Below are 17016 nucleotides of genomic sequence, written 5' to 3'. Positions count from 1 at the left end.
CATCTGAGCAATCGACACTGTTTTCTAAGAGACAATTACAAAAGATGGGGGCCGGTGGCAGGGCTGGGACTGAAAAGGGCTTGAGAGGTGTTACTGACTGAATCAGTGCTTGCAGAGCAACTTCTCTTTTGCAATCCTTGCTGGTCTGACAGGCTCCTGCAGAATTACATCACTTCCTAAAAAACAGGCAAACACCTCTCCTTCAAGTCAGCACCAACCCAAACAAGCAGGAAACAGGAAATGTTCAGGTTTCAGGGAGGCTGAAGCCCAGCGCAGCCCAGCACAGCATCATGCCGGGGCGAGCTGACAGGAAGGCTTCCGGGGCTGCCCTCGTCTTTGCCCTGGTGATCGCGCTCCTTCCCACCAGCCAGGCTCTGGGTAAGCTACCTCCCGGCTTTCCACCCCAGGAAAGGAGGATTACGAGGCTTGTTTAGTGCCCCGGGCTACAGAACTCTGCCGGGGAGGGGGAACACCCAGAAAATCTAGTCCTTTCTGTGAAAGAAGGAGAGAAAATCAGAATTGTAGTTTGGGGGGGTGGAGTTGGGGGGGCTTGGCTGGCTTTCCCCGCAGCTGGCCAATCCTGCCCCAGTTCACTCACGTGGGGTCCCTGTAATTTACCAGCTCTAACGGGCATATTAAGAAAACCATGAACTTTTTGGCAGTTCGTGCAAAAGAACATTTCAGTCAGCTGAAACAGAGAAATAATGAATTTACTTTTAACAAGGTGGGCTGAGAAATCTGCTAGTCCTAAAACCTCTTGTGAAAAACTGGGGTATGGAAATATACGGCTAGAAATTATACCAAAGAAAAACAGTAAGTTAAAAAAAAAAAAAGTAAACAAAATTATCTGAGGAGTTACCAGGCATCCATTCCAACTTATCAAGAGAAGCCTTTCATCTGTTTTTCTTTGATCTTGTTATGTTGGGGGATATTTTCTTTGCATTGATTGTTACTACTGAAACTTTATTGTTGTTTTTTTTTTATTTAATCTCTTTAAATCTTTAGATTAAATCTTTTTAAAATCAGAGTGTGTGTGTGTGTGTGTGAGAGAGAGAGAGAGAGAGAGAGAGAGAGAGAGGCAGAGCATGAGGGGGGGAGGGGCAGAGAGAGAGGGAGACACAAAATCTGAAGCAGGCTCCAGGCTCTGAGCTGTCAGCACAGAGCCCGACGTGGGGCTCAAACTCATGAACCGTGAGATCACGACCTGGGCCGAAGTCGGACGCTTAACCGACTGAGCCATCCAAGCATACCATGAAACTTTATTTTGAAAAGTGATGTGATTGTAGCCAATCAAAGGTACCGGAAAAGACAAAATGTTAAATCTCAGTATTTTGAGCTAAGAGCAGCAATTGATTTATACCCTTGACAGTTGCTACAACAAAAGCACCATCAGCCTCAATTGCCTCTTACAGTTTTGTTGACTTGCCTTCGGGTAAATAAACTCATTGCCAATAGTTTCTGTCAAGGGATACTACCTGCTTCTAGCATATGGCAGTATTTCAAGCAAAAGGAAGTTCTCAAGCTACAATTCTTTAAATAGGATGGGGGGGGGGGGGGCATCAGGCCCTGACCTAGCAGATGTGGCAATTTCCTGGAGATTCACAGTCAACACGCCACCACACCATCCCACCAATTTCGCTTGCCCTGGGTGCTCTCCATGTGGTCTTGCCAGGCATCCGAGGTGGCAAATGAAAAGTGAAAGGCAAACCATTCCAACCAGAAAGATGTTTGGCTAAAGTGGGAGGTAGTGTTTAAGATGAGCCGGGGGGGGGCACCTGGGTGGCTCAGTCGGTTAAGTGTCCGACTTCGGCTCAGGTCATGATCTCGCGGTTCGTGAGTTCAAGCCCCACGTCGGGCTCTGTGCTGACAGCTCGGAGCCTGGAGCCTGTTTCGGATTCTGTGTCTCCCTCTCTCTCTCTCTGACCCTCCCCCGTTCATGCTCTCGATCTCAAAAATAAATAAACGTTAAAAAAAAAAAAAATTTTAAGATGAGCCGGGGGGGGGGGGGTGCGGGGGGGCGGGGAGACAATGTGTTATCTTAGGCACGGTTTGGGGGCTGGGAGCGAGCACCAAGGTGACACAGCTCAAGTTGCATTTGGTGGCACAGGGGAGGTCGGAAAGCCAAGCTCCATTGCCCCGCAGCTCTTCTGACTGAGGTTCCCCGGTTCTCTCCTCTGCCCGGGTGGAGAGCCCTCTGGGCCAGACTCCTGTCCCCGCGGGGCGTCCCTTCACACCCCAGGAGGCAGAGCCCAGCCATCCCACTGCCACCTGTTGTGAGTCTTAGAGGTACCACCCGTGCCTCAAAGACGCGCTGAGAGTAATATTTAAGCTTGCCTGAGTATTTTCTTGACATTTCTGAGTCCAAGCGTCTGCTTGGGAGACGCAAAAGGATCATCTGAAGACCCACTACAAGTTTTCTTTCTAAAACCCACATCTGATCAGTGGCTCTTCCACATGAAGACCTTTGGTTGCTCCTCACTGATGCCCCTTAGACTCTCACTTCAACCTCCTTTCCATGGCATCTCCTCCCACGTGCCCTCCCACTGCCCAGCCACAGTCACACCGAATGGAGCATGTGCCCCAGGCCTGTGTGGCTCATGCTAAAAGTGAATGACAAGTTCTCTTTTTTCTACTTAATGAACTCCTAAAGACCCAGACTGAAAGTTAACGCTTCCTTGATGTCTCCTTACACTGCCCCTTGCCTGGCATTCTGCCTTTACCTGTATTATGCCCACATAAAACTAAACTTCTATAAACATAGCTAATCACATTAAATCCTAATTGCGTATATGTCTGTATCTGCCACCAGCCTGTGAGCTCCTCCAGGGAAAATCCTCTGTAGCTCATCTTTGCCTTCCTCGAACCCTTTTCGAGCAATATAATGGATCTGAGGCTGATCACTAAAAGCTGATGAACTCCTGAAAACAAGTATCATTAGAATGTCAGAGAAGTCAGAGGTGAAAAGCTGCATTTCAGCCAAGTGCAGGTTTTATCCGGATAATCATCCAAGACACTTACTGGGCCCTGTCTGGATTTCCAAAGTCAGAAAATGCAAAAATGCCCACCTGCAAAAAGCTGTATAATCGAAGTCAAGGGGAAGTCTCTTACAAAGACTGATTATATATTTTTAAATTAACGAATGTATATCATTGTGAGCCCATGGGGCCTAAGACTTCAGGATGTGAGTTGGTTTATAGGCGTCACACTTGTATTTCCTTGGATTCTTCAAAAAGTATCTTGGAGATGTTTGGTAGTAGAATCCAATCTACTGAACAGCCTGACTCTCTTCCTTGCAACCATATTCCAGGATACAGCTCAAATCAAGCCAACCACAAACAGGCAACATAATCTCATACCTGCAGTTACCTGGACCAGTGTCAATACCTCTCAGTGTCTTTTCTCTCTATAGAGAGAGCCTGATGCAGACCTGATTATTATCCCAAGTGAAATAATCTGCTTAGAAATCACCAGGAGAGAAATGAGAAAACAGCTTTTCTGGGATTTTGACCAAACAGATGAGCATAGTAGAAGAAAAGCTGTGGATTTAAGTATCTTGGCCAGGGTTGGATGCTAAGAAAATGCAGACTCAATGTCAAGGCAACATTGTGTCCAATGAGTGAGGGAGTCATTTCCACCTGGTTTCTTGCCCTGTGCCCTGTCAATGTCAGCTTGACAATATCAGAAAGCTAAAAGCAACTTCCCAGACACCAAAAACATGGGATTTATTATCTGCTTTGGGCATAATGGTTTGTAGAAAGGAGGGCTAAGGGCATGACACAGAGAACAAGGAGGCTGTAACTGTTTTGGTGGCCAGGGTTAAACACTGGGTTTGACACGGACGACTGGGAGATTTTCTATGCTGTTTCAGGAGAGCATTAGCTAAACCTTGGGAAGAAAGAATTAAATAAAATACTAGTTACATAAATGGAGTTGCACTTCTTACACTGATCTCATTTCAACGAATGTGACTGGCACCTGCTATTGCCTGGGACAGTTCCAATTTCAAGTAGCAATAATGATGATAGCAAACACATATAGTATTCATTGTATGCCAGGCGCTGTTCTAAATTATTTATACTAACTCATTTGATTTTCCTAACAACCTTAAACACATGTCCCTCTTTTACGTATGAGAAAATGGAGTCACTGAGAGGTTAAGTGACTTGCCTCAGGTCACACAGTTAAATAGTAAAGTAAGATTCAGTCTCAGGAATCCATGCTCTAACATATGCTGTGATACCTCTGGATTTTTAGGCTCTGCCAGGATATGTGGCTAGTTTCAGGTTTAGAAAAATATATGTCTGGTATCCTTCTAACTGTAGATGCATTCTTAGTTGGAGTCTAATGTTACTGCATATTAATAAAGGAGCTGTATCTGGTTGGGTCAGAGACGGGTCTACAGGAAAAGGGATGGAGGGAGTTGGGTTGAACTTTGGCCTTTAGAGGGGGAAGGAAAGGCTGCAAGGTGCAGAGTGAGCAACAGAGAATCAGGGGATTAGCATAGTTAAGACCAGAAGCCGGAAAAGTTGGAATGATGAAGTCATTGGGTAAGAGGCTTCGGGGTGTGGGAACCAGGGTCAGTCGCTGTGGGAGAGCGCTACTGAGAACTGACCCCAAGGACCAAGCAGCCTTCAGGGACCAAAAAAAACAAAAAACAAAAAACAAAAAAAAACCAAAAACAGACAGAAAGGGATTGATTGAGGCTTAAAGTCCCTCTGTGTCCAAAAGCCTGATCTAAGAAACCAGAAGAGGGCTGGATTTTGGCTGGGATGGGCCCAATTCTGCAAAGAAACAATATAACCTGCAATTTGCCTACCTGTGTATAGTTTGCACCATCCTCAAATGTTGGCAAAGATGTGGAGAAACAGGAACTCTGCACCACCGGTGGGAGGGTTAGTGCAATCACCCTGTCCATCCTGCTGCTTAACCCATTCATTGGGCTTTTAATTTCAGTTATATTTTTTATTCTAGAAAAAATTTTTTCATTTCCAGAAAAAAATATGTCTTGCTTTTATTTTTCTTTAAAAAAAAATTTGTTAATGTTTATTTATTTTTGAGGGAGAGAGAGACAGAGCATGAGTGGGGGAGAGGCAGAGAGAGAGACACAGAATCTGAAGCAGGCTCCAGGCTCTGAGCTGTCAGCACAGAGCCTGACATGGCACTGGAGCTCATAAACCATGAGATCATGACCTGAGCTGAACTTGGACCCTTAACTGACTGAGCCACACAGGCACCCCTGGTTTTATTTTTTCTTGTGTTATTTATTCCTTCTATGTCTTTGTTTTAAACATAGTATTACCTAATAGTTTTATCTGAAGTTTATACAGACCCAAGCCTGTTGTTCATCTCAGTTGATTCCCATTCATGATAGAAATCCTGGGGGCACGAGGCACCTGGGTGGCTCAGTCACTTGAGCGTCTGACTTGGGCTCAGGTCATGATCTCGCGGTTTGTGAGTTCGAGCCCCGCGTCGGGCTCTGTGCTGACAGCTCGGAGCCTGCTTCGGATTCTGTGTCTCCCTCTCTCTGTGCCCCTCCCCCGCTCATGCCCTGTCTCTCTCTCTGTGTCAAAAATAAATAAACATTTAAAAAAACTAAAAAAAAAAAAGAGAAATCTTGGGGGCACTGAGGATACAGTCTGGCACACAGAGGAAGACTCACCCCACTTAACAGAAATCCAACTTTTTTTTTATTCCATCACCAACGTATTGTAAATACTTTACCAATACAACCTAGTCCTGTCACCACAGAATAGTGTTTGGGAGAAATGGAGGCAGGGATGTGCTAGGCTTGAGGAGAGTCAGAGGTTAGACCTCAGGCTTAACCCCCAGCATTGGCGTGGAGAGGGGGAGGCTGAGCAGGCCTCAGGGGTCAGACTCCAAGAGTGACAAGAGGAGGTGCCCAAACATCATTAAAGGCACGAGCCAACAAACCAGAGTCTGCTGTGGAGGCAAGTTGACGCCAGAAACAGATGACCAGAGATGCCAAAGCTATTGCCAACGAGAAAGAAGTAGACAAAATCAAATTGAAATCAGAAGAGGGGCCAGGTCCACAGTGTCAGGATGAGGGTGAGGTCAGCCTGGCTGTGGAACACTGGTCTTTGACTTAAAACTTTGTGCTAATCACTGCTCCTTCCCTTCTTTTCTTTTCCTTAAGTTTATTTAATTTTGAAAGAGATAAAGAGAGCATGAAAGTGGGGGAGGGACACAAAGAGAGAGAGAGAGAGACAGAGAGAGAGAATCCCAAGCAGGCTCCTCACTGTCAGCGCAGAGGCTGATGTGGGGCTCAAACACATGAACCATGAGATCCTGACCTCAGCCCGACTCAAGAGTCAGTCACTTAACTAACTGAGCCACCTAGGCGCCCCTTCCTTTTTTTTTTTTAAACCATGGCCTGGTGTTTCAGCTTTAACTTTTTTTTTTTTTAATTTATTTATTTCGGGAGAGAGAGAGAGAGAGAGAGAGAGAGCATGTGAGAGAGGCAGAGAAGGTCAAACAGGCTCTGTGATGTCAGCATAGAGCCTGATGCAGGGCTTGATCTCACAAACTGTAAGATTATGACCTGAGCCGAAACCAACAGTGAGATGCTTAACCCAGGCGCCTAGGCACCCCAGCCTTAAGTTTTGAGCCAAGAGATGGACAGAAGTCCCCTGAAAGAATTATATAACCTCTCATATCCCTATGGTCCCAAACCTTTGTTCTAGGAAATCCCCTAGGTTCCCATATTCGTCTCCGAATTTAAATTTCCTCTATCATCTTTTTCTTTTTTCCTTTCCTTTTCTTTTTTCTTTTTTGTTTTTTGAAACATTTTCTGGACCCTGGGGATTTCCTTGCTTTTTTGAGATTTCTTTATACATTTAAAAAGTTGCTTCTGATATTTCATTCAGTATTTCTAGGTGTGGCATATTGGGAAAAATTTTCAGGTTACCAACCATACCAAAATACTGGAAAAGGAAATTTTTCTACACAACCAGTCTGGAGGACAATTTGGAAATATTTAGTCAGCTAAAAATGTTTGTAGCCTACAACCTCAACAATTTAATCTCAGGTATATATACCAGCTCAAAAACAAATGTGTGGCAAAACGTCATGGCCAAGAATGCTGACTGTAGCACTGTTTGTAAAGATGGAGAAAATAGAAACAACTTAAATGTTCATGAACAGAAGAATATGTGAAACTTAATATAGTCACAAAATGAGGTGTCATATAGCTGGTAAAATTAATGAACTAAAGCCAAATGTATGAAGATGAATTAATCTCAACTGTAATGTTAGCCAAAAAACCCAACTGAAGATTATTTTGCACAGAATGATTACATTTACTTAAAGTTTTAAAAACACTCCGGGGCGCCTGGGTGGCTCAGTCAGCTGAGCATTCGACTCCTGATTTCGGCTCAGGTCATGATCTCGCGGTCGTAGGATCAAGCCCTGCACGAGGCTTCACGCTGGGCTTGGAGCCTGCTTAAGATTCTCTCTCTCCCTCTGCCCTTCCCCTGCACACACATGTGTGCTCATGCATGCTTTCTCCCACAAAAGTAAATAAATACATAAAAACACTCCAAATTATGCTTATATTACTTAGGGACATAGGCATATTTTAAAAGTTGGGACTGATACACGTTAACTTTAGGAAAGCAATTACCGTTGGAAAGGGAGGGAGGGGAATGAGATCAGGGAGGAGTACAAGGAGAGCTTCAACTGTATCTATGATGTTGTGTTTCTTTCAGAAAAACATGGTAGTCCTGGGGTCAGCAAATGAAAACCCATGGGCCAAACTCAGCAAGCGCCCCGTTTTTTTCTGACCCGTAAGCTAGGAATGGTTTTTATATATTTAAATGGTTAAACAAAAACTTACATAATAGCCTGTATTTTGCTTTGTGGGCCACAAGATCTAAAATATTCATTCTCTGCTCTTTAAGGAAAAGTTTGCCAATCTGTCCTCTAGTCGATATAGAAAATTGTAAGATAATTAGTGGTGGGTACCCAGTTATCTGTTACAGTATTCTCTATTCTTTCAGGTAGGTATACTTTTATAATGCAAAATAATGAGAGTGCCTCTGAGTTTTTCTTGAGCTTTCTGCCATCGTCCCTTTCCATAATTCCCAGTCTCTTTGAAAGAAGTCAACACACCTTCATCTGGACCCACTGCAATCTGGCTGCTGTGTCAAACACAGCATTCCAATTGCTCTACCTGGGTCATCAGTGTCTTCTAAGAGCTAACCCCAAGAGACCCATTTCTGTCCCTATTGCACGTTTTCCTCCGTATCACTTAACATAATTAACCAATGATTGAAATTCTCCTCTTCCTTGGGTTTTGCAATGCCTTTTTCTCCTTGATCTCCTAGCACATTGAATGCTCCTTTCCAGTTTTTGTTTAGGAGTCTTTCTCTTCCACCTGCTCATTTCATAGCATGTCTATCTTTTATTTCTTATTCCTTATATCATTCCTGGGCCATGGTATCCTTGTTCATGGCTTTCACCTTACTTCTTGGCTGATGATTCAAAACAAAACAAAACAAAACAAAACAAAACAAAACAAAACAAAACAACCTTCCACTAGGCCTATCTGCCCAGCTTTATACCTGCATTCTCGTCCTCAGTTTTTCTTGGACAATGTCACATGGGCCTTAGGCTCAGCATGTCCAGAACGGAACTCCTTCTCAGCTCCCTGCTAGTTTAAGCCCTTGTTAGCGCTCGCCTATTCTAGTTCATTAACTTCTTAACCTGTCTCTTGTGTTTAGTCTCCTCTTCAACCCTATTTCACATGGCCTCCAGAGCAATAGCTCTATAACAAAAAGTGATCATTTCTTCCTATATCTACCCCTTCAGTGAGATTTCATTTCCTTTGAGTAGATTCCAAACCCCTTGCCATTATTACAAGGCCCCTTATGAGATGTCCTGAGTTCCTTTCTTGCTTAACCCTTGACACTCCCCACCACACGCCTGATGGTGCAACTGCTCGAATGTGCCAACACTGTTGGGTCACTGAGCCTTCCCATGTGCGTCAACTGTGATGCCTTTCCCTGACACCTTTGCCTGATAAGCTCCTGAGATTCAATTTAATGACCTTCTCCTCTGTGAAGATTTCCTGAGTCTTCCACCCCCAGATGAACAAATACCTTCCTCTCCCATAGTCTCATGGTATTCTGTATACAATCATGGCTTTTGTTAAACTGTATTATAGGTATTGATTTATGTGCCATTGTCCCTACTTACCAGTGTCTTCCCTGGGAAGCATAGACCTGGTCTCATTCACCTTTATATGCCAGGACCTAGAATAGTGCCTGGTACATAATAGGCACACTATTGACTGACTGACTGGGGAATGAATGACATAAAATTTATCCAAGATTTACATATATTCATGACAAAGTCATAATCATTTAAATAATAAAATGAAACTATGGTAATACCTGGATAAATATGATTTTTTACTTACCCCACTTTTTTTTTTATTCCAAAGTGTTAACTATCCCATATCTTTTCATGTATAAGTAGTTTACTTCTGTCTTCTCAGACCAAAACAGGCAACAATTAGTGCTTCCCTTCCTGGAGAGAATACTATGTAACCACATCCATTGAGTAGTATTGAGAAAGTATTCTTATCTGTCTTCCTCTCAAAATAGGGATGGGGGGGCGCCTGGGTGGCTTAGTCGGTTGAGCATCCGACTTCAGCTCAGGTCATGATCTCATGGTCCGTGAGTTCCAGCCTCACGTGGGACTCTGTGCGAACAGTTCAGAGCCTGGAGCCTGCTTCAGGTTCCGTGTCTCCCTCTCTCTACCCCTCCCCTGCTCACGCCCTGTCTCTCTCACTCTTTCTGTCTCTCTTTCAAAAAGAAATAAAAACATTTAAAAAAATAGGGATGGAGTTCAGACCCAGAAAATAGGTATTGAGCAAGCCTGACGATTTGCAGAAAGACCAGGTAGTTACAAGCATTTGGGGGAGGCTTTTGAAAGGAAAACAAAAGGAATATAAGTTCCATGGATAATACATTTCAAGCCAGTAAAAGAGGATTTGAAAACTCAAAAAAGAAATAAAATTTCTGTAACATAAAATAAATAGAAACATCTGCCTCGGGGGACGAGGACAGCACAGAAACATTTCCTCCTTAATTAAATATGGTGAAAGGAAAGTTCCCTACCAGGGCAGAGTCCAGTTGGTGGTGTTGGGTTCCTTTACCTTGAAATAAAACCAATAAATCTAGTCTGTTTTAGAAATTTGAATTTTTTTCTATGTTTTTTTGCTGTACATGAACTAAATCCATCTTTATTATTTCCTACTTCCCCACCCCACTGTGGTTTTCAGAAATAAGAGTCCAGTAGTTACTAGGGTTTCCTGACATCTGGTTTTTTTTCTTCCACCGACAAAAATATTTATTAATTAAAAAGACATTTATTCTTTTCTGAACATTATGCTTGTTTATTTATTCATGATTAAGACTACTACATTTAGCAAATAAAAATATAGGACACTCAGTTAAATGTAAATTTCAAATAAACACTTTTTTTTTTTTTAGTGTAAGTACATCTCATGCAATTCAGTGTAAGTATAGGCCACACAAATATTGCATGGGACACATTTGTACTAAACAAATTATTTGTTGTTTATCTGATACTCAAATTCAAGTGGGGGTCCTGTACTTTATCTAGCAACCCTATGACTATCTTTTATCAAGCAAAGACCATCCCTACATTGGTCTGTCACTAAAACCACAGACCTTTGGTTACGTAGCCAGTTAATAAACATTAGAAAAAAATTAGGCTGAGTCCTAGATCAGTTATTCAAATAAAAGTACAGGAACCATGCTGAAAACAAAGCAAAACACAACACCCTAATGATTACATAGAACCAGGAATCCGAGAGTGGATCACCTTTAGAGAATCTACTCGTGCAACCCATCACATTAAAAACTAGAAGGAAAAAAAAAATCGTGGGATTATATTAACAAATGCAGAAGGGGCGTCTCGGTGGCTGAGTCAGTTGAACGCCAATTTCGGCTCAGGTCATGAACTCACGAACCGTGAGTTTGAGCCCCGCGACAGGCTCTGTGCTGACAGCTCAGAGTCTGGAAACTGCTTCAGATTCTGTGTCTCCCTCCCTGTCTGGCCCTCCCCCACTCACGTTCTGTCTCTCTCGAAAATAAACATTAAAAAATTTAAAAACAAAACAAATGCAGAAAAGAGGCTGGCAAGAGAGTGGAACTGAATTGCATCCCGAGCTCAAGCAGTAACACTGAATTTTCAGTGCTTGAGGCCTGTTAGGTTGTCCAGGATGGAGGGCCAGGATAGAATCCCTTTCAAGGTAAAATAGGACCAGAAGCAGGCCAGCCTCAGACACCAGCCTCAGACACCTGGACTCAGAAAGTCCCATCCACGATTTGTTCCGCTCAGACACCACTTCAGAGACCTGAGGAAATTGCCTCCTTCCTCGGCCTCCTGTAAGAATCTGTCAAACAATAGAACAATCTCTTGCTCTCTGCTCCCTTATACTGGTTACACCCTCTCCCCTTTCTCAGGCTGCTCCTGGTGAAGACACCTCAGCCCCTGAGATACTAGCCCACATCTCCTTTCCCTTCACTCCTGTCCTCCTTGTCTCCTGTATGTCCACAAACATACATCTACCACTTGTTTTTGGGCTTGGCCTTGTCTTTCAGGTGCTCTCTCTGGCGACACTGAGCCCATGCTGATCTGAGCAAGGGGTGCATTGCCCAGACAGTGGGCCCGTGTGCACTGTGCAGGAGCCCGCCTTGTCTCCCCTCCCTACTCGGAGGGGGCTGATAGCAGGCCAGAGAGAGGGCAAGGGCATGGCCAGGAACATTTGACTCCCACTAACTCTCTCGAATTGTAATTTTGAAACCAGTTATTCGAAAGAGAGATAGAAATATAATAAAAGTAGAAAATATTCAGATTAGTAATGATAATAGCTATCATTTTAAGAAAATCCTTTTTGTTTCCATTTTTTTTTTTTTTTTTTATTTGTTTCTTCATTTCAGCTCAGGTCATGATCTCACGGTTTGTGAGCTCAAGCCCTGCATCAAGTTCTGTGCTGACAGCGCAGAACCTGCTTGGGACTCTCTCTCTTTTCCTCTCTCTGTTCCTCCTCCGTGTTTTTCTCTCCCTCTCTCAAAAATAAATAAACATTAAAGAAAATACATACATTCCTTTAAACTGCCAGGTACCACAAGGCAGAACAGGTCTCCAGCGTGCAAAAAGGTAGTCAGATGGTCAGAAATGCAGCTTCCCCAGGTGAGTAACTCCCAACTGAGACAGCCTCAGGGTCTGGGCAAGTCCGGTTAAATATAAGCAAGCTTTCTTTTGAAAAGACACCAAAATAAAAAGTTTAAAACAAAAAAAAAGGCATCCGAGCATGGTGGGCCCCCTTTGTGGGCATGTTTTAATCTGATAGCAAATTACAAAAAAATAAAAATAAAATCTGATAATAAACTGGAGCTGCAAGTGTGCTTCTGGAGGCAATGAGGTAAAAAATACAACCAAGCTTCGCAAGTAAATTCCCAGAGCAGACTACAGTGTGAAAGCATTTTACTAGATGACCCTCCTCAAAATAAGCCAAAGAAACATTTGTTAACCTTCTTTCAGCATATGGTTGATGAGAAAGGGTGTACAAAATGCAGGCATTGCTGTATGTGAACTGCCTTTACTTTTTTTCTTTCTTTCTTTCCTTTTTTTTTTTTTTTTTACAGTTTATTTGTTTATTTAGAGCATGCAAGCATGAGTGGGGGAGGGGCAGAGAGAGAGGGAGAGCGAAAATCCCAGGCAGGTTCTGCACTGATAATGCAGTGCAGATAATGCACTGATAATGCAGAGCCTGATGTGGGGCTTGAACCCATGAACTGCAAGATCACCATCGAGCCAAAGACAGACAGGTAACTGACTGAGCCACCCCGGTGCCTCTGAACTGCCCTTTGACAGTTAAAACCCGCCCTCACCCTTCGGCGCTATTGTCTTGCATCTGTTCAACCATAGTTAACCTGATCATACCTTCTTCAGGTAAATATGTCAGGAAAATACATTAGGTGAGTATTTCCACTTAATCAAAATGGTCAAATAGTACAACAGAGCTTACAATGACAACCACAATCTCTCCATTTCCCTAGTCCTGTCCCCAGAGAGAATTAGGTCACCCAGCCTTTACATGTGGGAAACCATGGGAAACACTGGAATGCCCCCACCCAAACAAAACAAAAACTAGGAACATGAAATTTTATCATTCAGTATTTTTAACTTTGCGTTCAACAGTTCCTCTCATTTTCCAGTGCTTTCTTTGAAATTTAGATAACTTTAAAAAATTTTTTTTTTTTAACGTTTATTTATTTTTGAGACAGAGAGAGACAGAGCATGAACAGGGGAGGGGCAGAGAGAGAGGGAGACACAGAATCGGAAGCAGGCTCCAGGCTCTGAGCCATCAGCCCAGAGCCCGACGCGGGGCTCGAACCCACGGACCGTGAAATCGTGACCTGAGCTGAAGTCGGACGCCCAACCGACTGAGCCACCCAGGCGCCCCTAGATAACTTTTTAAGAAGACCACCTTAGATCCGTGTTTCTCTTTGTGACTAAGAATGTACAGTGTGTATTCCTGGAAGAGGGTGGATAGAGGCAGGAGGACATTATATTCTTGATAAAAAGGTAAGAGATGTCCCCGCATTTTCTCTCAGACTAACATGGCCTATTTACATTTCCTAAACAACTTTTACCCGATGGCAGACAGGGTTACAGGTGCTAGGGATACAAAAGGCACCAAACTGTGGAGGCATCAGACAATAAACAAGTATGTGGGGGCGCCTGGGGGCTCAGTTGGTTAAGCGTCTGGCTTTGGCTCCGGTCATGATCTCACGGTTTGTGAGTTCGAGCCCCTCATTGGGCTCTCTCTCTGCTGTCAGTGCAGAGCTCTTTTCAGGTCCTCTGTCCCCCCAACCCCTCTGCCTCTCCCCTGCTCGCTCTCTCTCTCCCTCAAAAAAAAAGAAACATTAAAAAAAAAAAAGTACCTGAATGAAGTACTCTCAGATGATAAACAATAGGTTAGTACTGTTTTGAATCCAAGCAAATGGGAGAAAAGCAGAACACTTCAGAAACCCACCTGTGGTCCATGCAGGCTGATATCCCAGTGGCCCAACACCAAGGAGCATCGTCCATCCACTTGGCCCTGGTGTCTCCCTGCATCCAACACAATCACCCTCCCACAGACAGGTTGCAGTCGGATGAGCCTGGTACGTCATTGGTTCCCATTTGTTCCCTGGCCCATCGCAGTCCGATTCCACAGATGCTGAACAACTGATTTGTAAACAGACACCAGCACTGAAGAGATAGACCATCTGATGGATGCCTATTCCTATTAATTTTGCTCTCAGAGGCTTCTTTCTGTATAGGGTCTCCGCTCATCTTTTTTTTTTTTTTTTAATATTTATTTTTGAGAGAGAGACACACAGATTGTGAGTGAGGGAGGGGCAGAGAGAAACGGAAACAGAATCCGAAGCAGGCTCCAGGCTCCGAACTGTCAGCACAGAGCCCGACGCAGGGCTTGAACTCATGAGCCATGAGATCATGACCTGAGCTGAAGTCGGACGCTTAACCCACTGAGCCCCCCAGGCACCCCTCCTTTAAAGCTTAGTAACAACAAATTAAAATAAAGTCAATTGAATTACAATTTAACTCAGTAACTCTCAGCCTGGCATACTTACTGAAATCACTTGGGGAGCTTTTAAAACATGCCGAGGCACAGCCGCTATAGATACCCTCACTGATTTGGACAGAGCTTAAAACCCACCAGCTGATGTGGGTGCATGGTAAATGTTGTGGACAAGAGGCATCACTAATAACTAAACACAACTTAGACCAATGGCTCTCAAAGCATGGCCTCCAGGCCAGCAGCCACCGCATTTTTTTAGAAATGAAACGTTTTAGCTCCATCCCAGACCTACTAAAGCAGAAACTCTGGGAGCAGTGGTCAGCATTCTGTGTTTGAGAAACCCTCCAGGTAATTCTGAAGCTAAAGTTTGAGGACCCATGGTTTAAAGCCCCAAACTGTTCTGTCAGCAGTGACCTTCACAAGGGGTGAGGGTTTCATACCCCAGCACACTCTCTCATATTCAGACTTACTCGGGAAGGCATGGTTGTCCTCTCTCAACCTAGCCTGGCCGATGGCTCTCAAAGCATGGCCTCCAGACCAGCAGCAACTGCATTTTGTTAGAAATGAAACGTTTTAACTCCATCCCAGACCTACTAAAGCAGAAATTCTGGGAGCGGTGGTCACCATTCTGTGTTTGAGAAACCTTCCAGCTGATTCTGAAGCTAAAGTTTGAGGACCCGTGGTTTAAGGGGGCTCAAGGCTTCAGTGGTGACTGTTAAGCTATTCCGTTCTGGCGACAGAGTCGGTAGCTGCTAGACAAGACTTTGGTATCCCACTGCCTGACCTCTTTCTTCTCCAGTTCGCCAACGAGGAGCGCTGAGAACAGCAGTGGGGAGTGCTGGGTGGCCCAGGGCAAGACCAGAAATGGGGAGGGTCTTCAGCAGTGGTTCTCAATCCCGGCTGCACACTGGAGTCACCTGGAGAACTGTAAAAAAAAAAAAAAAAAAAAAAAAATCCTGAGGCCTGCATTCACCCCAGATATAGTGAGGTGGAAAGGTTTGGGCATCAGGAGCGTTAGAAGGTCCACAGGTGATTCTAACATGCAGCTAAGGCTGAGAACCCTCGGTTTGGTTTTATCTCATCCAAAACTGACTGGCTCTTTGCTGTACGCAGAGGTCCAGGTGAATGAGAAGCAGGCGGACTTCTTGAGTTTGGTGTCTTAAGTATCTTGAAATTCAGATACTCCAGTTTCTCCACAGAGCAGGGCAGAATTTGAATGCCTGACACCTGACTTGTGTTTCCGTTTGTTTCGTTATCTGAATTATGAAATCGTTGACACAATTCGTGCATGGAGGCTACATAACAAATGAAAGAATGGGGCCTCTGATTGAGGCCCAACAGACTCCGTGGTATCCTGAGTTTAATGCCATTGTCTCAACATTGTTTTCTTTTACATTGGAACATCAGTGTGGCATTCTCTCAGCTGGTACGTAATGCCTTTTTATCTTCAACTTAAAAAAAAACAAAAACAAAAAAACTGGAGCGTGGTTGCATATTTGTTCCACTTTCAAGAAAAGAGAAGTCAGCTAGTTTGCTTCACGGAGAAGCAGAGTCATTTCCACTTAGTGACGGTGTTTGGAGCAGTGATAAGGGCTGACGCGCCCACTCAGCTGCTCTTGCTGCCGGGTTCACCTGGAGCCTTTTCTCCCAGTTTCCCATGCACAAAGATTCCCCCCAGGGTCCTTGCCAGGTTTGTGGAATATGCGTCCCAGATGTGTTTGCATGGCCATCGTCAACAGTCATTTGTAAGTGACTCTGTAACTGTGCGGTTGATTATCTGGTGCTTTTAGGATCGGAGGATTAAAAGCAAAGTGAGGTGTTGCAGCGTCGCTTTTCGCTGGCTCGTGCCTCTCCCTGTTCACTGTCATGCCTGAGCCTCTCTATTTCTGCAGCGTTTTCAGTTTTACCCTCAGGCCATACATCACTTACCCTGAAATATGTCCAGACTTAGGTGAGAAGACATAGCAATAAGATGAAGACGTCAGAGCAGGCAGATTAGTCCCCAGGGGGACGGCTGAGAAACCGGTAAGTCTAGAGATGGGGGAACGAGAACGGAGCACTAAGTGCGTAGCAAATCTACCAACACCGGGCGCGTGTGTGTGGTGCCCTGTGGGTTACTTGGCATTTTCATGGTTGTGATTTCCTTTGCTCTTCACAGGAACACTATGGGATAAGTAGGACAGGGCCTCCTTCCTTGGCTTTTAAGAGAGGGTCGAGGCAGTGAGGGGCCTTCCCAGGCCCTGCCGTTCTGAACCCACATCCTGCCCGCCCCGATGCCATGGAGATGTCCACAAAGTCCACACATGACATAAGACACGGCCCTGCACATTCTGCCCCACACACGTTCTGGGCTCACTTCCTGATAGAGAGTTCTG

General features: G+C 44.3%; 1 protein-coding gene across 5 annotated transcripts in view; it reads left to right on the top strand.

The window, feature by feature from the left end:
- The first annotated feature begins 203 nt into the window (after window positions 1-203).
- Window positions 204-17016, top strand: part of TMEM154 (transmembrane protein 154) — a 43386-nt gene continuing 26573 nt past the window's right edge. For 2 of the 5 annotated variants that reach the window (XM_078445694.2, XM_078445695.2), the window contains exon 1: window positions 293-378. Coding sequence is in view for 2 of the 5 variants with exons in the window: in XM_078445692.2 (XP_078301818.1) it covers window positions 291-378 (88 nt within the window). In the remaining 3 variants the exon portion in view is untranslated. Of the gene's footprint in view, window positions 379-16048; window positions 16387-17016 lie in introns of those variants that run through there. The other 3 variants (XM_078445692.2, XM_078445691.2, XM_078445693.2) reach the window with 3 other exon arrangements.

This window comes from Panthera onca, chromosome B1, assembly GCF_046562875.1.
Source record: "Panthera onca isolate mPanOnc1 chromosome B1, mPanOnc1 haplotype 2, whole genome shotgun sequence".
Taxonomy (NCBI): Eukaryota; Metazoa; Chordata; class Mammalia; order Carnivora; family Felidae; genus Panthera; species Panthera onca.
Note: the sequence above shows the minus strand (reverse complement) of the source record. Positions and strands in the feature narration are given on the sequence as shown.